General features: G+C 48.1%; 1 protein-coding gene across 4 annotated transcripts; it reads left to right on the forward strand.

The window, feature by feature from the left end:
* The first annotated feature begins 785 nt into the window (after window positions 1-785).
* Window positions 786-22,591, forward strand: MTMR4 (myotubularin related protein 4). 4 transcript variants are annotated; one of them, XM_081027645.1, is made up of 19 exons: window positions 786-866; window positions 2,048-2,086; window positions 5,355-5,444; window positions 5,789-5,905; window positions 6,440-6,522; window positions 8,310-8,470; window positions 8,583-8,679; window positions 8,880-8,993; window positions 9,797-9,993; window positions 10,243-10,371; window positions 10,891-11,002; window positions 11,477-11,672; window positions 11,899-12,084; window positions 12,158-12,328; window positions 12,476-12,630; window positions 15,979-17,380; window positions 19,648-19,758; window positions 19,997-20,085; window positions 20,306-22,591. In XM_081027645.1, the coding sequence occupies exons 2-19, from the start codon at window positions 2,084-2,086 to the stop codon at window positions 20,481-20,483; spliced, it is 3,591 nt and encodes a 1,196-aa protein (XP_080883771.1). In that variant the 5' UTR covers window positions 786-866; window positions 2,048-2,083; the 3' UTR covers window positions 20,484-22,591. The 4 variants fall into 4 exon arrangements, with proteins under 4 accessions (XP_080883771.1, XP_080883770.1, XP_080883772.1 ...); XM_081027644.1 differs by lacking the exon at window positions 786-866 and adding an exon at window positions 1,569-1,660 and having other exon boundaries at window positions 1,758-2,086; XM_081027646.1 differs by lacking the exon at window positions 786-866 and adding an exon at window positions 1,587-1,660.
* Window positions 22,592-22,954: the final 363 nt, after the last annotated feature.

Here is a 22,954-nt window from a genome sequence, read left to right on the forward strand (position 1 = left end):
CGGGGAGGGTCCTGCTCCCGACTCCCGTTACACTAGGAGGTGGCCCTAGTTAGTGGCAGTCTCAGATCCAGGTTTCCTATGGCTCAGGTGAGAGATCTTTACTCAGGACCGAGGGCACCATGCAGGTCACGAAGGACTGCAGGCCGGTTGGCTGATGAAAAGTGAAGGTCGGAGGAACCGGTCAGGACGCAGAAAGAGGAAAACCCTCCCGCTGCCAGTCGAAGACCAAGACGGAGCCTCAGGCCCAGCCCTTCTTCTGTGGGGTCTTTTCTCGCTTTCTGGCTTTGAGACAGGATGACCGAAGAGAAACTAAAAGGGGAAATGGATAAACCGAGGTGCCACCAGGGGACCTATTTGAGAAGTACAACCGACACCGGGTTGTCACCGGAAGTGGCTGTAAAGGCCCGTGCCCCTACAAGTCCCCGCCTCCAATTGCGCTACCAGTAGGCGACAGGCCACCCCCACTTCCGGCCCCTGGAGCCTTAGTCAGCAGCCCCCCTTTCACTGCTTTCCCATTGGCTGACACTGGGACGCGCTGTGATTTCCCATTGGTTGTGTCTCTTCTCCAGCACCGCACCTCCTCCTTCTAGGTACTCTCTCGTCTTCCGGCACCCGATAGGCTAAAGGCTGGGAAGGCGTCTGCCTAATTTGACCAATGAACTGCGTGAAGAGTGAAGGCGGCGGTTGCGTAATGGGGGCAGGGCGGGACTTTGTGTGGCTATTGGCTAGGGCGGGCACAGATCAGGGATATGATTGGTTGGGGAGAGGGGCATCGTGGTGGGGGTCGAAGCTGCGCGGCCTCAGCAGCTGCGGGAGACGGAAGTGGTGAGACCGCGGCCTCCGAGGGTCGGGCGGACGCCGCCTGGGTGAGTCACCATGCTCCGTGCACTGCCAGTCTGGGAACCGCAAGGACCCCGGCTTGCTCGGCTCCGCCCCGACCCCACCAGCTTTCGTGAGCCCCGCCCTCTGTCATTCGGGGCTCCGCCTCCGAGTCTTTAGGCTCCGCCCCTAGAACCAGGGCACCTGGGCTCCCCTGCCAGCGTGGCCCGCCCCCCGGGGCCAGATCCCTTAGGTCCAGGAGCCCTGGGCCTCTGAGGCCTGGTCCTTGTCTCTTCCTCCGTTTTCCTGAGGCTGCGTGCCAGTGGGCGGTGAGGCAGCACCTTTGGCTTGCCGCTTGCTGGCTCCCCCATGAGGAAGCGTGGGCTGTGATGAGGGAAGCGACAGGACTACAGATGGAGGCTTTTATACCTGCAGCCTTCCCAGGGGGGGGGGCACTGCTGGACTGCCCGAACTCAGATAGCAAGCATGAAGGAAAGTGTCAGTGAAACTTGGGCCTGGCTCCCAAAGGGGGCCCAGGAGGCCTATCCTGAAATTTGTTGCTTAGGCCCATTTGACAGGTACTGAGGGCTGTCAGCAGGGCTGGCCTGATTCTGTCCCTGTTGTGAGACCTCCTCCCACTAACCTGTATCACCCCACGTAGTGTAAGTACACTCAGCAGGACCTGTCCAGCCCTGCTGCCTTCTGATCACAGGTTGTGGTCCCCTCCCTCTTGTCCTCTGCTCTGGACTTTGCCCCCTGTAAACAGATCAGGTGGGTGCTACTACCAGACTCAAAGGCCAGCAGACATTCCAGTGGATTCATGTCCCCACCAGCGCCAGAGGTGGGTCTTGGTTGAGCAGCCTCTGTCTCTTCAGAGTTGGCATTTCTTTTGCTCTCCCACAAAGAACAGGATTTGGAGCGTTCTCTTTTCCTTCTAGGTCTGGGAATCAAGATACTTCAGTTCTGCTGAATAATCTTGGATGATACTCTCAGTCCTGCTCCAGAACTTTGTGGCTGACTTCATGCCCTGCAGAATCACTTGTTGCTTTCTCCCCATGTGGTTCCCATTGCCTCTGTCTGGCATGGTGACTTGTGGAAAGGCTGGATTCTCTGCGAGGGAGGATATTAAGAGTTGTAGAGCAGTTCGGCAGTAGATATATGGCATTTGTTGATTCTATGGTGATGTTAATGGTGTTTTTTACTCTTATGTTTCTCTGTCTCCTTACAGTGAGAAGCAGGCAGCCAGGACCCTCACCACGGTAGAATGGTGAGTACTCTCTTTCCTCAGACCTTTGTGTTTTCTGTAATTCTTGTCTTTCTCCTGTGAAGCTGCCCCGCCCCTCCCGGACCTTGAGCTCCAGGCTACTCTGTTCAGCTCCTAAACAGATTCATCTGCTCTGGAGATAAATTAGAGTTTCTTTAGATCACAGAACATCAGCCAACATACAGCACTGGGAGGGGAAGCCTCTGGAAGTCTTTTGTTTCTGCACGTGCAATGCCATGCCTTCCACACACTACCACTGGCTCTCTTTAGCTCTTCATAATTACCCTTTTTTTGGTTTTCTTGGTTCCTGGTAGAAGTTCTCTGTTCTGGTCTGAAAAGCCAGGCCTCCTTTATCTCAAGATCATTGTACTTCCTAGTGGGGTCCTTGAATATTGTGCATATCAGGAGAGACTCTACCCAAACTGCCGGGCTTCTCCAGCTCTAAGGTGCTGCTGTCTGTTAAGCTACTGCAGGGAACAGATGACTGAATATATAGCGGGATAGCATCAAGGTGCCCAGAATATCACTGGGGGGTGTGGGTGGTTATAATGATCCCCTGTATTTTCCATTAACTGTAACTGCATACTTTCTCGTTAAGCCTGAAAGTCTTAACCAGTGAAACAAGACAACACTTACTTCTTGAGGAGTCTAAAGGTTTTAGTGAGATAATTTTTGAAACATGTCTGGCTCATAGTAGATGCTTAATAAAATGTCACTTTTTTTTCTCCCATTCTTCCAAAACTCAAACCCAAACCCAAACCAAAGCCCTGGTTTCTGAAAGGTACCAGGCACAGGAAGTGTGGGGTTCCAACCAGCAACTTGTGTGACTCTTGGTGACATTTTGAGCCTCTTGTCACTGCTCCGTATTCCTTGGCCCTCTACGCAACTCCCACCATCCCCCTATATCCTTGGGTTTCAAGTTTCGTTTCTGCATAGCTGCTGTGGTCCATAGTTTCAGCTCTTTTCTTTCCCAGCCTAAGAAGTTCTCTCTCTTCCAATTAAGACTTTCTTACCCAGACATCAGAGGATGTGAAACAAGAGAGGGATGGAGCCTAAGGAATAGGGTTGGGCCTTGGAATAAAAAACTCAGGGAATTTCCCTTTCAGGAGTGTGGAATGACCGATCTGGCACTAGCCCAGTGTCCATTCTAAGGAGCAGAAAGGGAGTGGGATTTAGTGAGGTCAGGGTGTTGGAGGACCGTGATGGACAGGGGTGTGGTGGGTGGTGGTTTTGGAGGGAAAGGAGGAAACCTTGAAACGGGAAAGGGCACGGGGTGGAAGTGGGTGAACTCCATCTTGGAAATTTAGGACAGGCATTGCGGGAACTCAGAGAGGCGGGGAGGGCGTGGGGACGGATGTGTGAAAACGGGTGTGGGGTGGCTCACCTGAGAAAACGGGAAGTGGGAAGATGTAGGCTTTTCTCCTTCCCCTCTCATGCAGTCTGGGGACAGTCCGGTAGCCCAGACTCCTGAAAGCCCCTGAGCACGCCCTCCCACGCAGCTGAGGGGCTGCGGGGAGGGAGGGGCCTGGGGCTGTGGGCCGGGCTCCGAGGACCGCCCCGCCCCTGGCTTCCTCGCGCTGTCCTGGACACTCCCCTGGCACCCCTCCCTCCGGCGCTCGTGCGGGAGGGCGGAGCTGAGCTCGCTCCATTGTGGAAAGGAGGGGAGAGGCGCGCGGGAGTCGCGCGGAGGCCCCACCGCCAGCGCGCTCGCCTCCTGGCCGCCGCGGCTGCACCTGGCGAGCCCCGCAGCCGGGATGCGGCGAGCGCCCGGGATTGGCGGGCAGCGCAGCGGCTCCGGGGACATGTGCGCTGGCCCAGACCTCCCGCGACCATGAGCCTGACCGCCCGTGTCTCCTGCTCCATGCTCAGCTGCTTTGTAAGTGCCGGCCTCGCCTGCGGGGACCCGGGCCCCCAGCGCTTGCTGCACCCGCCGGGGTCCGCCCAGGTCCAACCCCCGAGAATCCGAATTTCAGCCCATCCCCCTTCCCTAGGCCCCTGGAAGGGGAGGGGGAAACTGCCCCTCTTCTTTCTTGGACTTGCTTTAATCTTTGGGTACTGGGGATAGTCGAAGTCTGGGGATCGAAATTCTGTGACCCATCTTGGTCCCGCAGCGACTGCCCTTGACTGCAGATCTCCAGGCCCCGCCCTGCAGGGATACGTCCCTTTACCTCCGCCTCTCCATCTTGGTCCCACCCGCTGCATCCTTGCTTGGGGCTGTGGGATGTGGCTAGTAGGCTGTCTGGCATGATAGGGGGCTGGTTGGGAAGCACAGGATGTCTGCGTTGTCTCCCTGACTTCAGGCCCTTTCCCCTTCCACCACTCCATTATCCCTCACCTGATATGCCAAGTCTTTTCTCCTTGACTGTCCCCCAGACAGGCTCTCTTCTCCATCTTCCCTGCCTCTGCAGGCCTCCGTAACTCTGCATCATTCCCAGTCCTTCCCTCCTCTCGCTCTGGCTTAATGCTCCTTCCCAGCTTCCCCATCTGTCCTCTCAGATGTTCCCACCCTCCCCTCCTCACCCCCTGTGGGTGTCTGCCAGGCATCTCTCTCTACCCTGACTGTCCTTGGGTCTCTTGGTTCCTCCCAGGCGCGTGGATTCCCTCGTCCACCCCTCCCTGGTGGTTAGGAGGAGAGTGACTTCTGCTTGCTCTGGGTATCCTCAGGAATTCCCCTCAGATCAGCCGGCAGGGCAGGTGGCTTGGCGGATGATGGGGGCTGGTTAGCAATGTGCGCCTAAGTGGAAGACAAGCTCAGCTCCAAAACATCCTCCTTTTGAAAGCATCCATAAAGGCCCTCTAGAGGCACAGGACTGAATCCCCCAGCCCACTCCTCTTTGTCTCCTTCACCCACCAGATCAAAGCCTCTGTGGCCATGGGTGCCTGCTTTCTTTCTTGTTTCTGTAATCAGCTGCCATACCTGGTTCCTTTTCCTCATCGCGGCACTTCCCATTACCACTTGTGCCTTGTCCTTACATTAGCCTTTCCTTTCCTTAGTTTTCTTTCTTCCTCCATTTGGGGAATCTTGGTTCTACCACGGAGATTCCCCCTTAGAGGAGTGTAGGTTCCCAGTTCCTCTTTGGACCACTCTTTCCAGGCTTACTAGGCTCACTAGGCTTGAGAACACCTCCCATCAAGCCAGTTCTCCTTTTTCCTCCTCTAGTGACCACAACCTTTATAAGTGTTTGTGGGGTGTATGTGGGTTTATTGAGGGGAGGGTGGCAGAATGAGGCCTAATGGGCCTGATGACTTAGGGCTGAGGCCGTCTCCACAGGGTGAGGAGGGGCCCCCCAGCCTGGAGTACATCCAAGCCAAGGATCTGTTCCCCCCCAAGGAACTAGTGAAAGAGGAGGAGAATCTGCAGGTAAGGAGGAGTTGGGGGCCCAGGATGGGTGGAACTCCCTGCCCGGTTAACCCCCCACTCCCCCATCCCAGTATCTCCAAGGGGATCTAGTACTGGAGTTCTGGCTTCCTGCTCCCTGGTTTCTGGAGGGAGGGGAGTCTGTCTGCATGTGCTTTATGGAGCATTTGGCCCCAGGGAAGGAAGGGCAGCTTTCCAGTACAGCTGTTGCCTGGTGCCGTTACCGTGGAGAGGACTCTTCTGTCCTGTCTTGGCCCAGCTTTTCCAGAGGGAATCCCACAGAACATGGAGGAAGGGAATGGAGGGTGACTCACTTCTGGACTGAGGGTTCCTCTGCCCCTCGGCAGGTACCCTTCACAGTGCTGCAGGGTGAGGGAGTGGAGTTCCTGGGCCGGGCAGCTGATGCCCTCATTGCCATCTCCAACTACCGGCTGCATATCAAGTTCAAGGACTCTGTCATCAACGTGAGTTCCTGTCATGTTCTCCCACGCTCAAGCCAGAATCCCTATGAGGTGCAAGGTGGGATTGCTCCAGTGCTGTACTTGATCATGTCTCCAAAAAGTTGGGGTTCCCTTTTTTGACTAACTTTTTGTTTTCCTGCCTGCCTCATTTTTCTAGCTATAGGTCTTTCTGTCTCTCTTACTTATTTTCTCTTCCCTTCTCTCTTTCCCTTATTTTGTTGCTGGCCTTTCTAAGGGGCACAGTGGCTTGTTGGAAGAGTGCCATTTAACGGCTATGTGACCTTGGTGAAGTCACCCAACTGAGGCCCAATTTCCTGCTTAATAATTTGGGGTGAAAACACCTGCCTTACAGAGTTCTTATGATTACCAATTGGGGTCACATATGTAGAGGACCCAGCACATTTACCAGGCACTTAACAGGCCCTCAGTAAATTTCTATTTTCTTCCTTCTGTTGATGCATCAGCATCTGGGGTGGGGTGGAGATGAGGTGTGATGGAGAGAGGGGATCTGAGCTTCAGTTTACCCTTCCTGTAAAGGTTCCCCTCCGGATGATTGACAGTGTGGAGAGCCGTGACATGTTCCAGTTGCATATTGCCTGCAAGGACTCCAAAGTGGTGAGGTGAGAGCAACGGGGCTTCACTCAGGTCCTCTTACCCTAATCTTGCCCAGACCTCTGTGCTGCAGGGTTTCTGTGGAGCAAGAACGGAAAAATACTGCCTCACTTTCCCAATTTGGAAGAAAAGGTGAAAATCCTGTCTAGGCTGAGAGATCAGTTTTCTGACCCACAGTATCTTGACCCGAAGAAATGGGAATAATGCTTAGCTCATGGGGTCACATAGGATTAAATGAGATAATGTGTATGAAAGCATGTAGGACGATATCTGCCATACTGCACTCACATTGTTGGTTCATTTATTTATTCATTTAATACACATTTATTAAGCACCTTACTCCAAGCACGGGGGATACAGCAGGGAACAAATAGACAAAATTTTTTGCTCTCATGGAACCTATATTCTAATGTGGAGATACCACAAGTAAATAATAAGTGAGTAAAATATGTTAAATGATGCTAAGTGTAAAGGTAGAAAATAAAGCAGGGAATGGGGATATGGAGTGCTATGGGGGTGAAGGTTGTAGCTTTAAACAAAGTGATCAGAGAAGGCTGCACTGGAAAGGTGACATTTGAGTCAAGACCTGAAGAAAGTGACCATGTGGATATTTGGGGGAAGAATGTACCAGGCAGAGGTAACAGTGAGTGCAAAGGCCCTGAGGTGCATTTTTACCTGGCATATTGAAAGAACGGCAAGGAAGCTAGGTTAGCGTGCCTGGAGTGGAGTACATATGGCTGAGGATGGTAGGATATAAGACCTGAGAGGTAAGGGGAGGGGTGCCAGGCTGTTATATGACTGGCTTTTAGTTTGAGGAAAATGAGAAACCACTGGAAGGTTTTGAGCAAAGGAGTGATGTGATCTGATTAATGTTTTATAGAATTACGCTGGCTGCTATATTAGAATAGCTAGAAGGCGACGTAGACAAAAGCAAGGGTAGAAACTGGGAGACGAGTTAAGAAGCTAATGCAGTTACCCAGGTGAGAGATCATGGTGGCTTGTGTAGGATGGTAACAATCAAAATGGTGAGAAGTGGTCAGATTTTTGAAGGTAGAGATGACATGATTTGCTGACAGATTGGATATGAGAGAAAGAGGAGTCGGATGACTCCAAGGATTACGAAAAGGATACCCAGTTTACAGCCTTCCACAGTCTGTAGGGATTCAGAAGGAGAATCCACATTGCGCTTCCCTGTAAGGAGGTTAAAGTCTAGTTCTGAAAGAAGAGTTAACATGTGGCAATATGCTGTGGAAAAACTTACCATTTAATACTCCAAGCACATTAAGAATAAGAGAGGAAGGGGTCTGTGGAATGGAGTAGGCTGGGAAGGCTTCAAGGAAGAGGTGGGACTGGAACTATGTTCAAGGTGTTGTAGGGTGTGGCTAGACTGACAGAAGATATTAACAAGCAGAAGTGAAAAAAACAGGAAGACAGGAATAAGGTGAGCAGGACTTCTGCCTGAAGCAGAAGGTGTATGTTAAGGAGTCACGGGAGATAACACAAGGAGTAGCGACATTCAGGGCCATGTGATAGCTTTTAGATTTGATATAAGAAATGGTAGGGCGCCATTAGACGGAACAGATATGTCTCAAGGATAAGACTTCTTGGGAGGAGAATTGTGTCAAAGACAACTTCTCTCAGGTGTTGGCCAGTGTCCCTGATCCTTCCCAGGGTCCCAATTACCTCCTGCTTTGCAGCCTCCTCTCTCCACTGCCTTCCTGTGGCCATGTTTTTGACCCGCTGGCCCCAATGCACACCCGCGTCTTGCTTCACTCTGTGGCTTCTTGCCTGGCAGGTGCCACTTCTCCACTTTCAAGCAGTGCCAAGAGTGGCTCTCACGGCTAAGCCGGGCCACAGCAAGACCTGCCAAGCCTGAGGACCTCTTTGCCTTTGCCTACCACGCCTGGTGCCTGGGACTGACCGAGGAGGACCAGCATACGCACCTGTGTCAGCCAGGTGAGGCCAGGCTGTTTTCTTTGGGAGACTTATTATCTCTTGGTCTGCATCCCTCCTCCACCCCCGGACGTGGTGCTCTTCCATGCTGACACGTGTGGGGACTGTGTTGCAGGAGAGCACATACGATGTCGGCAGGAGGCTGAGTTGGCGAGGATGGGCTTTGACCTGCAGAATGTCTGGAGAGTCTCGCATATCAACAGCAACTACAAGTGAGAGGGCAGGGGGTGGGGAACCAAAACAGCCGTCCAGACCCAGACCTCCTCCACGTACGGGTAGAGCACAGTGGGCACAGCTCCTGGCTCTGTGGGGGAAGAGGGGTTCCTGGTCCCCCTTCCCACAAAGCTATCCCTGGGGATCTTGTTATTCCGTCTTAGATCAAGCTCGGTGACTCCCTCTGGTCTCTTCTCAGATTGTGCCCCAGCTACCCTCAGAAGCTGCTGGTTCCCGTGTGGATCACAGATAAAGAGCTGGAGAACGTGGCTTCCTTCCGCTCCTGGAAGCGGATCCCCGTGGTTGTGTATAGGTGAGGCGATGAGGGATAGGAAACAGGGAGGACATGTGTTTGTGCAATAAGAGTCAGAAGTGGAGGTTTGCAGCAGCATGGTGGACTGGGAATTGACACCCTGCCGGGAAGTGGCTGTGAAATAATTTTAAAACAAAGCAATGCCTCATTTTTTTTTTCTCTTAAGGATGAGGCTTTTGGGGACTTTATCCACTTTCCTTTTTTTTCAGGTGTGTGTAAAATTTTGCATTAGAACAGGTTGGCAAAATGGCCTGTAAATCAATCCTGACTGCAACCCATGCTATGTACAGCCTATGAGCTATGAATGGTTGTTACATTTTTAAAGCATTATGTAAAAAAATAAACAAACAAAAAAACAGAAAGAAGAATGTGTGATAGAGACTGGCTGTGACTTGCAAAGCTGAAAATTGATTGTGTGGTTCTTTATGGGAAAAGTTTGCCGACCCTTGACCAGAACAGTGTAGCTAAAACAGAGTGAGACAGGTGTTGAGGTTTGGAGTTGTTCATGCTCTGGGCTCAGGCTTGTTCTCCTGCTGGGTGTCTGTACCTGGAGCAGGTGTTGTGCAGATTTGATGAATCAAAGTCACCTTGGGAATACAGAGCCCCATTTGAGAAATGTGTGTGACAGTGCTTTGTATACTGTAAAGCCCCCTAGGGGCTTTTGATTGCTATTTTAATGGCCTGGATGAACTGGTAGCCTCTGTTGGCTTTGGAGGTCTTGGTTCTGTTCCCTTGGAGTCTCAGTGGTAGGCCTCTGGGGGCTGTGAATGCCAAGGACACCATGGTTTTTTCTGTTCTGTCAGACACCTACGCAATGGGGCTGCCATCGCCCGCTGCAGCCAGCCTGAGATCAGCTGGTGGGGCTGGCGCAATGCTGATGACGAGTACCTGGTCACGTCTATCGCTAAAGCCTGTGCCCTGGACCCGGGGACAAGAGCCACTGGGAGCTCCCTCAGCACTGGGAATAGTGATGCCAGCGAGGCATGTGACACTGACTTCGGTAAGGTGTGGGTGGTGCTGGCCCCCTGGGGAGCAGGCCCCCAATTCGGCCGCATTGACTCCCAGGGGAGTCCTCAGTGAGAGGATGGGAAGAAGATGACAACACACAGGCTGCCTGGGTCCCTGCCTTTTGGGAGGCTGTGGGGTGTGAGGGGCCTCTAGTTGTATATTCTTCAGAAAGGCAGTACCCAGCGTAGGGTGAGGCTGGGTGGCTGGCTGACCCAGGCTCTTCTCACTGCTGTGTATTTAGATTCCTCCCTGACTGCATGCTCTGGAGTGGAGAGCACAGCAGCCCCCCAGAAGCTGCTGATCCTGGATGCACGATCCTACACGGCGGCAGTGGCTAACCGGGCCAAGGGTGGAGGTTGCGAGTGTGAAGGTATTGCTGTTACCCCAGTATCTGCAGCCAGCCTGTGCTCTGGGTGGCCTTGACAGGAGGGGGTACGGGGCAGCTTGTGGAGTGAAAGAAGCCAAACAAAGCTGGCTTGGAATCAGGACTCTGCCACTTAGCTAGCTGTGACTATGCTTCCATTCCTTAATCCAAGTCTTATTTTCTCCTCTGAAAAATGGGGATGACGCCTACCTCGCAAAGTTGTTGGATGTTTGGAAGTTACATGTATAAAATTACTGGCACAGAGCAACAACCATTGAAAATTCACTCTACGTTGTCATTACTAGCAGTACTACGGTTATCATCTGTTATTAATATTATTACTACTATTAGTATATGGCACCTGAGTATAAATGGGTGATAGGGATTTCCGGAGTACATTTAATTCCCACCATGGAGTGTTGTGCCCTGCCAGGAAAGCTTTAGCCCACTGGGACCACTCTTGTCCTGTACAGCTGTTTTCTAGGACGTGGTCTTAGGCTCCACTCACCTCTTTCACATCTACAGAGTACTACCCCAACTGTGAGGTCGTGTTCATGGGAATGGCCAACATCCATGCCATCCGGAACAGCTTCCACTACCTCCGTGCTGTGTGTAGCCAGATGCCAGACCCCAGCAAGTAGGTGTTCCCTGCTCCGGTTCCATCCTCCCTCCAGTCTCATCCCTTACCCAGTACTTCTTGTTCTTGGAAAATTAGACAGGGGGTGGGAAATGTGGAGGTACAGGAGACCTGAGGGCATGGGTGCAGTGAGCCAGTTCCAAGAACACGTCTTCTACTTCTCATCCGAGACTTTGGCACGGCCACAGGACGTTGGGTTCCTTTTGTTTGGATCAGTTGTCCTCCTCAGAGAACACAGAGAACCGGGGAAAGAAAGTGGCTAAATGTGCATGTGCTGCTGCCTAGTTCTTCTGTTGAACCTAAGAGCCTCTCAGGTCCTGTCTTCCCTACCTTCTTTTGGCAGAAAAGCCACGGGCTGGGCCTTTTGCTTCAGGCCTCACTCGGGACTTTGTTAGCTGTGACTGGCTGTGGGTGATGGAGAGACTTGTAGCCTCCGTGCTTTTAGTGACAAACGTGATTTCTGCTCTTGTGTAGCTGGCTGTCGGCACTGGAGAGCACCAAATGGCTGCAGCACTTGTCCGTGATGCTAAAGGCAGCCGTGCTTGTGGCTAATACGGTAGACCGGGAGGGCCGGCCTGTGCTGGTGCACTGTTCCGACGGCTGGGACCGGACACCACAGATTGTAGCCCTGGCCAAAATACTCCTGGACCCGTATTACAGGACACTGGAGGTACTGAGAAGCATTGGAAAAGAACAAGGAAAGGGGGTGCTGGGCAAACTGGCCCTATGGAGTTGTCTTGAGGATTTTTAGTAGAGGCCATTGGTGCTTAGAGTCCTCGTCTGTGTTCAGTCCTGTTCTTCTCTGAAGCTGCCAGCTCCCTGCTTCTGGCATCCCCTGGGGAGTGGCACACTAACCTTTCCAGAGAGGCCCTAAGCTTGAACTCTCTTCTTTTCAGGGCTTCCAAGTATTAGTAGAGTCTGACTGGCTGGATTTTGGGCACAAGTTTGGAGATCGCTGTGGCCACCAGGAGAATGCAGAGGACCAAAATGAGCAGTGCCCTGTGTTCCTTCAGTGGCTTGATTCTGTTCATCAGCTACTCAAACAGTTCCCCTGCCTGTTCGAGTTCAATGAAGCATTCCTGGTAAGTCCTAAAGCCTGTGACCAGGGGGTATGGTGACCGAGGACCCCAGGTACAAGCTATCTCGGCTCTCTAGGTCAAACTGGTGCAGCACACATACTCCTGCCTGTACGGCACGTTCCTGGCCAACAACCCCTGTGAGCGAGAGAAACGCAACATCTACAAGCGGACCTGCTCTGTGTGGGCCCTCTTGCGAGCTGGCAATAAGAACTTTCATAACTTCCTCTACACACCCGGCTCAGACATGGTAAGCCTGACTCCTTATCCTATAGGTACTGCCTGGAGACCTGGAAGGAGAAAGAGCGAGTCACTGGGGAGAACATAGGGCCTAAGGTTTAGGAAAGGAAGCGGGACCTGGTCCATCTTACAACACTAATATGGGCTGCTTCCCTAGGTCCTGCATCCTGTGTGTCATGTCCGGGCCCTGCACCTCTGGACAGCTGTTTACTTGCCAGCATCATCTCCATGCACACTCGGGGAGGAGAACATGGATCTTTACCTCTCTCCAGTGGCTCAGAGCCAGGAGTTCTCTGGCCGCTCTCTGGACAGGTAAGATTGCCCTTCTTGCTCTCTACCTTTCTCCACTAAAAAGGCAATAAGTGCTTTGAGTTTCGCCTAAATGTTGTTTTCTTTCTTTTATGAGATATTTAAAAGCAACTTCTTGAGTCAGTTGGAGAAGCTTGGCCCAAGATTTGTAGCTAGCCTGGAGTGCAATGCACTCTGTGCGTTTTCAAGGTCCTCCCTTAAGATAAGACTGGTTGCCTTGTTTCCTGTAACTGTTATCATCCTGTGTGATATACCCAAGCAGGGGAGAGGAGAACAGGAAAGAAAGGACTGTTTCAGGAAGGTTTGTGGGAATGGTCTTATGTTCCCTGATAGAAGACATGGATGGGTAGCTTGCTGTCTTAGTAGTAACCTTTGCTGTATCCAGCATTAGCTTCCAGAAGCCTCTGACTCTTAGGGAAACAGGCTCTCAGAAGGGAGATGACCTTCACATTACTCTGTCAGAAAAAGGTCAGAATTTGACGGGAGACAAAATTTAAAGTTATCTTCTGGCAGAACATTTTGGGGTAGTAGAATGGAGGTTGGTTAAATTATAAGAGTAATATATGTCCCTTATTTAAATGAAAAAGTCAAACAATATAAAAGTAGAAAATGAACGTCTTCTCTCCCTGATCCTTGTCCCCAGAGGTGTCCTTCCAGATGTTTATCTGGACGTAGATATGTCCACGTTCTCATTCTGTATGAAATGTTTCATACAGAAACATTTTTTTTCCATACAAAGACAGAATCATATTTTGCATGCATAATAGTCCAAAATTAGAGTATGTCATAATTTATGTAACTAGTTTTCTATTGGTCATTTAGGTGATTTCCTTTTTTTTCCTCATTACAAGGAGTGCTTTAGTTAACATCCTTATGAATATCTTTTTTTAAATTGTAGTAACATACACATAACGTAATATTTATCATCTAAACCAGTTTTAAGGGGACAGTTCAGTAGTGTTACCTTACATGTATACCTTTGCATCAGTTGCTAGTATTTCTGCCAGGTGATAATTCTAAGTCAACATCTAAGTAAATAAGAGCATGTGTAGTTCAAAGCTTTTAGAGAAATGAGAAGAAAGGGATCATTTGGTGACTCTTTACTCAGAAAAGTTTTCATGGCAGACAAAGCAAGAATTATGGCTTTTTTAGTATCTGACTTAGGGCCTGGCACCTAATAGGTGCTTTAGTAAATACTTAAATGAACAGACAAATGAATGGAATGAAGGGAGTTGGAGTTTGATGGAGAGGGGTCCAAAGGAACTGGTACACGAGAGAGTATTAAAGAACTTTTCTGGAGTTGGCAGGGGTTGGCTATTTTGAAGAACAGAGAGAAATAAGTATGGGATAGTTCATTGAGGACTTTAAACATTACACTGAGGAGTTTATTTTGATTCAGTTGTCAATAGTAAATCACTGTAGGACATCATTGTGGCCTGGCGAGAATGGGATTTTTTGAGAACTAATCACTGAGCAGGGTAGTTGGAGGCACAGAGACCAGCCAGCACTCTTGTCATTCAGATATAAGGGCAAGAGTCCTTGGAAAAGACAAGGATTAAATTCAGCCACATGGTAGAGAAGCCATTAGCAGGCTATGGAGTTGATTGAATATTGGAGGGTAGAGGTGAAGAGTAAAGAGAACCAAAGACAGTTCTCAAGTCCCTGAGCTTACAAACTAGGAGGATATTAGTACCACCAATAGACATTGAAAAGTTGAGAAGACGAGTCAGTTTGGGGAGAAAGAGGAGATATAGGTAGGTTAGAATTAAAATATTAGTCAACAGCAAAGAGGAAGTATGCTATAGGCACTTCAAGATGGAGTTGGATTTAGAGAAATGATGGTATAAAGGTCTTGAAGGAAATAGTTTCTTTAACAGCTGACCTGACTTAACCTTTGGTTCTACCTTTCCCAAGATCAAAAATGTCCTGCCCTCTCTCTTCTTTCATTGAAGTCCAACACATTCTTCTATACCCAGCTCAAATCCTACGCTTTCTGTGTAGTTTTCCCTGACCACTCTAGCCGGATGAGTCTCTTGTTCCAGACTCCGCAGGCATTATTGTCTCTATCAGCATTATTTTATTGATTAAGCCTTTGGTGTACATAGGCATCAGCTGTGGAAGATTGCAGACTGTTGATATTATTCAATCTGGGTGAAGAGTATGTGGGAATTCTTCAAATTCTTCTACTTCTTTTGCATGTTTGAAAGTTTCCATAAGAAAAAGTTTAAAAAAAAAAAAAAAGGCTAAAAAGTTGCCAAGCTGGAATTCAAGCCCTGCCTATGGGATTCCAGAGACTGTAATCATAACCATTGTTATTGCCTTCCTGGAATTTCATGCCACAAAAAAAATAAAATTAAAATAAAATTGATTACAAAAGTAAAATCAAACACAAACACCTTTAAAACATAATGTTTCAAAAACCAAACACTTAGAAAAATCAGCTATATTGCAACTACCTTCGAGAGCTTTTTCTGTATTGGCTGGACTGAGACATCCGAAAATAGGAGCCCAGTGACGTCTCTGCTATTTCCTGACAAATTTCCCTGAAGTTTTTGTTGCTCTAAGGACTTGTGAACTACGTTAAAAGTCTAAGAGGTCATTCTTGAAAATGTCTGTTACCCATTTGGTGTGCACAAATACCTCTACAACTCTTCAAGTACTGTATACTGGGGAAGTTTCCATGGTGACTTGGGACTCAAAGGAGCACACTGCTGGTTGTAAAAAGCTGTGTTGGTTACTACTGTGATGGAGGGGTAACTAATAGTAAGGAAAGCTGTAAAAATAAGGAGTATAGCCTTAATAAATTTGTCATTGGTTGCTTATATTTTGAATCATAGAATCTTTACAAGTTATAATTTATTACCGTTTTATAGAGGAGGAAACCAAGTGTCTGATAGGTTAAATAACTTACTTGTAGTCATAGATAATCAGTGTCACAGCCAATATTGTCTAGCTCCAAAACCCATCTTCTTTCTGTCTAACCATGTGTGATAGAGGCAGTTGGACATTAGGTTTGAGGCTCATGTGTAGTCCTGGCTGAAATATTAGACTCAGAAGGCATCAGCCTAGAAGGCAGTTAAAACCGTGGGAGTGACTGAGATAGATTGTCAAGGGAGATTGTGTAGGGTGAGGACTGATGAAAGCTGAGGACAGATCCTGGCTTCTTGAAGACAGGGTTGATGTCCTACACTTTTTTCAGAGTAAACTTTTTGCAGTGAACGTTGGTTATTTGTAATCTTAAATGTTCTATTTCTTGTCAACTCTGGCTTTGATATTGCTTTGATGACCTGAATTTATATATTGGAGGTGGGTACCATTTCCCGACCTGGAGGCGTTGTGTTGTCATTCCAGATTACCTAAAACCAGATCTATGGATGATCTTCTTTCTGCCTGTGACACAAGCAGCCCCCTGACGCGCACATCCAGTGACCCTAACCTGAATAACCACTGTCAGGAGGCCAGAGTCAGCCTGGAGCCATGGCATAGCAACCCGGAGGGATCTGAGACAGCCTTCGTGGAATCTGGCGTAGGAGGTGTTCAGCAGACTGTAGGAGAAATGGGTCTTCCACCCCCTCTGCCCAGCAGCCAGAAAGACTACTTGACAAATAAACCTTTCAAAAGTCACAAAAGCTGTTCTCCAAGTTACAAACTGCTTAATGCCACAGTGCCCCAGGAAATGAAGAGCAACACCTCTGATCCTGAGATCGAAGTCCTGGGAGAGACTAAAGTACCAGCCCCAGACCCTCCTGCCCAGGATGAGCTGGGTAGGACTTTAGATGGCACAGAGGAGCCACCTGAACATTGTCCTGAGAAAGAAGATGTCAGTGCACTCTCTAAAGTCATTTCCAACAAGTGTGATGGAATTTGTGATTTTCCTGAGTTGTCCCAGGACTCCCTTGCAGGCGCCTCCCAACAGGCCCAGCTAGACTCTGTGCTAGGTGTGCCCTCCAGATCTGCTCCAGATCACAGTCTGGGCACCCTTTGCAATCCACCGAGTGCTACCTGCCAAACTCCTCCAAACCCAAGTGCGGACTTTCTCAACCAAGATCCCCCAGGGTCTGTGGCAAGCGTCTCCCACCAGGAACAGCCCAGTTCTATACCAGATCTGATTCATGGGGAGGAAGACACTGGCAAAAGAGGGAATAATAGGAATGGACAGTTACTAGAAAATCCTCGCTTTGGGAAAGTACCATTGGAACTGGCCCGAAAGCCAATTTCTCAGAGCCAGATCAGTGAGTTCTCTTTTTTAGGGTCCAACTGGGACAGCTTCCAGGGGATGGTGACTTCACTCCCGAGTGGGGAGACAACCCCTCGGCGGCTGCTTTCCTATGGTTGTTGTAGTAAGAGGTCAAGCAGTAAGCAGATGCGGGCAACTGGGCCCTGCTTTGGGGGCCAGTGGGCTCAGAGAGAAGGGGTGAAGTCACCTCTCTGTTCTAGTCATTCCAATGGACACTGTACGGGCCCAGGAGGAAAAAACAATCGGATATGGTTGTCGGGCCACCCAAAGCAGGTGTCCAGCACAAAGCCTGTTCCACTGAGCTGCCCTTCTCCAGTGCCTCCTCTCTACCTGGATGATGATGGACTCCCCTTTCCCACGGATGTGATCCAGCATAGATTACGGCAGATCGAAGCAGGGTACAAGCAAGAGGTGGAGCAGCTACGCCGACAGGTGCGTGAGCTGCAGATGAGGCTGGACATCCGTCACTGCTGTGCACCTCCAGCAGAGCCGCCCGTGGACTACGAGGATGATTTTGTGAGTACTCACCTACTGCCGTCCATGCATCCATGCATTCTATCCATTAGCCTAATATCCATTCAACATTCATTCCTTGGGTACTTGCTGTGTGTCACTATGTTTGGTGGATGGGTTGCGGGATGAAAGATGTAGTCCCTGCTCTCAAGGAGCTCACAGTCTTTTGGGGAGAGATAAGCAAACGATTAGGATGTTCTTTTTTTTTAAACTTTTTATTTATTTTAAGTGTGTTTTTCCAGGACCCATCAGCTCCAAGTCAGGTAGTTGGTTCAATCTAGTTGTGGAGGGTGTAGTTCACAGTGGCCCATGTGGCGATCGAACCAGCAACCTTGTTGTTAAGAGCACCGCGCTCTAATAAACTGAGCTAACTGGCCACCCCTAGGATGTTCTTAAGTGTTATATTTGAGGGAAGCGTCAGGTGTTGGGGGCTGGGGTGAAGTGAAAGGTCAGGGAAGGCTTTCCTGAGAAGATAATGCTTGAACTGAGTGCTGAGGAATGTGTCATGTTTACCTAGGTAGACAAGAAAGGGAAATACCATTTGCAGAAGCATGGCGGCAATAGGTATCCAGTGGTATGGCTCTAACAAAGGGTCAGGTGTGTGCATGTGTGTGTGCGTGTGTGTGTGTATACATGTACATGTACACTTGTGCTGGAACTGTGAGGGAGGAAGTGGGGTAGTGGGGTGGGAGGTGATACTGGAGAAGTTGACAGAGATTGGAAAGGTTAGCTTGAGTTCCCTTATTTGGATTCTATCCTCAAGGCAATAACATTTTTGGCCACTGAGTAAATGATCAGGTTTGTATTTGAAGAATACCATGTTTCCCCGAAAATAACACCTAGCCAGACCATCAGCTTTAATGCGTCTTTTGGAGCAAAAATTAACGTAAGACCCAGTTTTATATTATAGTAAAATAAGCCCAGGTCTTCTATTAATTTTTGCTTCAAAAGACCCATTAGAGCTGATGGTCTGGCTAGGTCTTATTTTCGGGGAAACAGGGTACTACTCTAGCAATGTTGTATCAAGTAGATGAGGTAGCTGACCCAGGGTAGGATGTTTTGGGATACTCCAGGTGAAAGGTGATGAACATCTAGGCTTCGCTGTGTTGGCAGCCTGAGGTCCTGGCACAGCAGTCCTCCAGAGCTTCTAGAAGTCAGCTTCTTGCCTATAATATCTTGTTATCTACACAGGCACTTCACGTCCTCCTGTTAAGACATTCCCATTTGCTTGCTGCCCACTTGCTGAGATGGGATGGTCAGGGCTAACAACTTCTCACTATTCAGGATGATGATTTAGAACTGGAGTCAGCAAACTTTTCTGATAAAGGGCTGGATAGCAAATGCTTTAGGCTTTGTGGGACATACAGTCTCTGTCGCAGCTACTTGGCAGAAGCAGCCGTAGACAATATGTAAATAAATAATTGTGGCTGTCTTCCAATAAAACTTGATTTACAGAAATAGCCAGTAGGCTAGATTTGGCCTGTGGGCTATAGTTTGCAAACCCCAGGTTTAGATGTAACGAAAGAAATATTTTTCCTACATGGATCTAAAATAATGGTTAGGAACATGGGTCTGGGCTGACCAGGTGGCTCAGGCGGTTGGAGCTCCGTGCTCCTAATGCCAAAGGCTGCTGATTCGATTCCCACATGGGCCAGTGGGGTCTCAACCACAAGGTTGCCGATTCGACTCTTCGACTCCCACAAGGGATGGTGGGCTCCACTCCCTGCAACTAAGATTGAACACGGCACCTTGAGCTGAGCTGCCGCTGAGCTCCCGGATGGCTCAGTTGGTAGGAGCGTGTCTCCAACCACAAGGTTGCTGTTGCCGGTTCGACTCCTGTAAGGGATGGTGGGCTGCGCCCCCTGCAACTAACAACAGCAACTGGTCCTGGAGCTGAGCTGTGCCCTCCACAACTAAGATTGAAAGGACAACAACTTGACCTGGAAAAAATCCTGGAAGTACACACTGTTCCCCAATCAAGTCCTGCTCCCCTTTTCCAATAAAATCTTTAAAAAAAAACCCCAAAAAACCCACCATGAGTCTGAAGCCAGAATACGAGGTTCAAATCCCAGGTTTACTACCTATCAGCTCTGTGGTGCTGTTTCCTTATTTGTAAAATGGGGATAATAATAGTATACATCATAAGATTGTTGTGAGGAATTAAAAACATTCTCATTATGTAATGCACTTAGAACAGTGCATGACGTATATATAGTAAACAATAAATGTTAGAGGTGATGATGACATTCATGTCTTTGCCTTTTCTTCAGACGTGTTTGAAGGAGTCAGATGGCAGTGACACAGAAGATTTTGGCTCCGATCACAGTGAAGACTGCCTTTCAGAAGCAAGCTGGGAACCTGTTGATAAGAAAGAGACTGAGGTATGTCCAGGCAAATATGTGGTTGGTACTTAGGCAAGCCAGTGTGTTCTCCTGTTTCTCAGAGATGAGTGACATGCTGTGGACCAAGCTCTCCCCCAGATGAGTGTCTTCTTTTTAGGAGAGTGATGGCCAACTATAAAGATAGGCCTTGTTTTCTCCTGGGATGCTCTCCTTGTTGCACTGTTCCTCTTCCACTTTGTTCACAAGGACTGGAATTTTGCCTTGTCTCTTCCGTTAGGTGACTCGCTGGGTTCCAGACCATATGGCATCACATTGCTATAACTGTGACTGTGAATTCTGGTTGGCCAAACGAAGACACCATTGCAGGTAAGATGTTTCATGTGATTTGATATTGCTCGAAAAGCAGTGAGGTACCTATATATGAACAGAATTGAATTAATATGAAAGTAGAGACATCCTTATAGGAACTATTTTTGTTTGCTCCCAACTTGTTTCTTTATTTACTCACATAAGGCCTTTTAGAGTATCATTTAATCTCAGTATATTGGCATTTCTGATGAACTCTTCTTTCTTTGTGCTTTGGCAGAAATTGTGGGAATGTATTTTGTGCTGGCTGCTGCCACCTGAAGTTGCCCATACCTGATCAACAACTCTATGACCCAGTCCTCGTCTGTAACTCATGTTACGAACACATCCAAGTGTCTCGTGCCAGGGAACTCATGAGCCAACATCTGAAGAAACCCATTGCTACAGCTTCCAGTTGAATGCCAGAGGAGATTACCTGTCCAATTATAGCAGGTTTGAAGAGAGGGGATCTGCTTCAGGTGTAGTTTTGAAGGTTCTTTGGTGTGGCTCATGAAATTACAGAGCTCAAAGATACCGTCTTAAGAAATCCTCGGTATCGTGAGACTGGAGCAGAGGAATTCCAATTTGACAGGAGGTCCTCTACGGGTGAGATCCTCACCTTGGGGTAATGGTCCTGATCCAGACCCAGAGTCTGGAAGCTTAATGTTGAGTTGGTGACTCCAGCTTCTTTCTCCTGGGGGGTCACAAGATGATGATTTCATAGATACTGCCTGGTGATGTGTGCCCCAAACAGCAATAGAAAGGCATATGTATAACCAAACTCCAAGTGATAACAAGATCCATCTCTCCTCCACCATGAAAAAAGCTGATTTATAGTATATAAGATAGGAATTCCTATCCTATTTGAAATGAACTATACCCTGTACCTCTGTGCTCTGTGTCTGTGCATGAAGGCTCAGTCTTTAGAGGCACTCCCTCTAGTTGCATTAGTTCTGTCTTTCTGTGGAGTTTGGTTTGAAAGACTGGTTCAGCAAGTGGAGGTTTTGCTGTATTTTTCACTTGGCTCATCAGCCAGCATCAGTGAATATTCAGTTTGGGGGGAACAGTTGTAGGGAGTGAGACATTTTTGGGAGCAGAGGAAAACTCTGCTGATATTCAGTCCTGGAAAAAAATCAGTTATTTTGAGCTGTGAAGGCAGTAATCTGTGTGACTTCGGTGACAGCTCTTGAGGTATGCACTGTGAAGAATGAGAAGGGAAAAGCAGAAATTATCCTTGTGAAATATTTGCTGATTGTGCCCTACCTACCCTTTGCGCCTGACTTCTAGTTGTCCTGGTGCTAACACAGGAGCTACACCTTGATCCTCTCCTGGCATGAAAATAAAACCATGTTTTTTTTGTTGTTGTCGTTCCATTGCCCACTTCCCTCATGTTGTCTTTCCCTTGGCTGCTGCCTCCTCTGGGTCACACTGCTTCTTATCCTGAACACTTGACACCTTGAGGGTAGAATTTAGTGTTTGGTTTTTACCTCCTAGAATATGCTGTTTGGTATGTGAGGGTTTCAGTACAAATGCTGCTGTCTATTTCTGTGCACTTAACAATGGAACCCAAACAGAAGAGAATAAAGCCTTGATACCAAAATTGGGAGAGAAAAATGTGTCCATTTGGACCAAACATTGTTTTTTTTTTTGTTTCGTTTTGTTTTTTTCATCTTAATATGTACCAGTGGCACTTAACCAAAAGATACAGTGATATAGCCATGTACTGTGTTTGGGACAGATACAGTCTCCTTGACCTATAATGAAACCACTAGGATTTCTTTTATACATTTTCCTTAATTTGTTGGTGTATAAGAGGTAAATTACACGTGGGCGTATCCTGTTTTAAACCTACTACGGTAGCTAACTGCTACTTTCATGTTGCTTCCTAGAAAAAAAATTTTTTATTCAAAAATAACTAGGATCTTCATTTAGAACAAGAATTGTATTTGTCCTGACCTTTTCTTCAACCCTACAGAGAAGCATCTGTGCTTTTATACTTACCATGGATGTAACCTAAAAAGTTTTGGCGTATTTAGGTCAGTCTAGCAGAACTCTTTTTCGTTTAAATGGAGTTGAATAATGGTGATTTTTGTGTCCGGGAAATTCCTGAGATCATTGAAAAAGTAACAAACTATCCCTTGTCTCTGACACATAAAATTCTTCTAAGCATTTTCTCAATCATTAAAATTTACTGCCAGTTGTGAGTGGCTTTTTAATTAACTTGACTTTCATTGCACTTCACTCTGCCCGTTTTTAGGAGTAAGATTGGTACTATTTGAGGGGACTGTATCTGTCTATTTTGTATGGCTGTTTTGAGGGACTGTCCCATCAGTGAACATACTGCATGGCCTTGGAGAGAGACTCTGGGCTGTCGCCTCAGATATATTCATCAAATACTCCTTTCAGAGCTCTTGTGGGTGTAAGTGACATGATGTGGCCAAAAATCCAAACTGTGCAGTTGCGTTGTGACAAACATGCAATGTGCTGTAAAAACTCAATACAGTTTAAATAAAATCTCTATATTAGTGCTGCTTTGTTGGGTCTTTTTATTCATTTTAATTTTTAAGAAAACCTAATGCATACAGTTTTTTTCTTTGACCATGAGAAAGAACTAAAACATTTATACCCCTTCCTTCCAACCTTTCCCATTTTTTTTATGGACCTCTCTTTTTATCAGCACAACTCTTGTTATATTCTTATTTATTGATTGGTTGGGAGTTATCCTTAGGGATGCTGTAGAATTCTGTCCCTTCTCATGTGAGGTTTACTTCTCTTTAAGGTCTGCAGTTTCACCAGCTGGTTGATCAGGCACACAGGACTGTGCCTGTGTTCTCCTGATTCCGTCTTCATTGGCACCTCAGTTCTCATCCCACCTTGATTGTCCTGAGCA

This window comes from Rhinolophus hipposideros (assembly GCF_964194185.1).
Source record: "Rhinolophus hipposideros genome assembly, chromosome: 20".
Classification (NCBI taxonomy): Eukaryota; Metazoa; Chordata; class Mammalia; order Chiroptera; family Rhinolophidae; genus Rhinolophus; species Rhinolophus hipposideros.

Coding starts and splice junctions, on each gene's coding strand:
- MTMR4 (XM_081027647.1), top strand. CDS start 3,915: ATGAGCCTGACCGCCCGTGTCTCCTGCTCCATGCTCAGCTGCTTT. Junction 11,003..11,476: donor CAGATGCCAGACCCCAGCAA/GTAGGTGTTCCC, acceptor GCTCTTGTGTAG/CTGGCTGTCGGCACTGGAGA. Junction 20,086..20,305: donor AAACGAAGACACCATTGCAG/GTAAGATGTTTC, acceptor GTGCTTTGGCAG/AAATTGTGGGAATGTATTTT.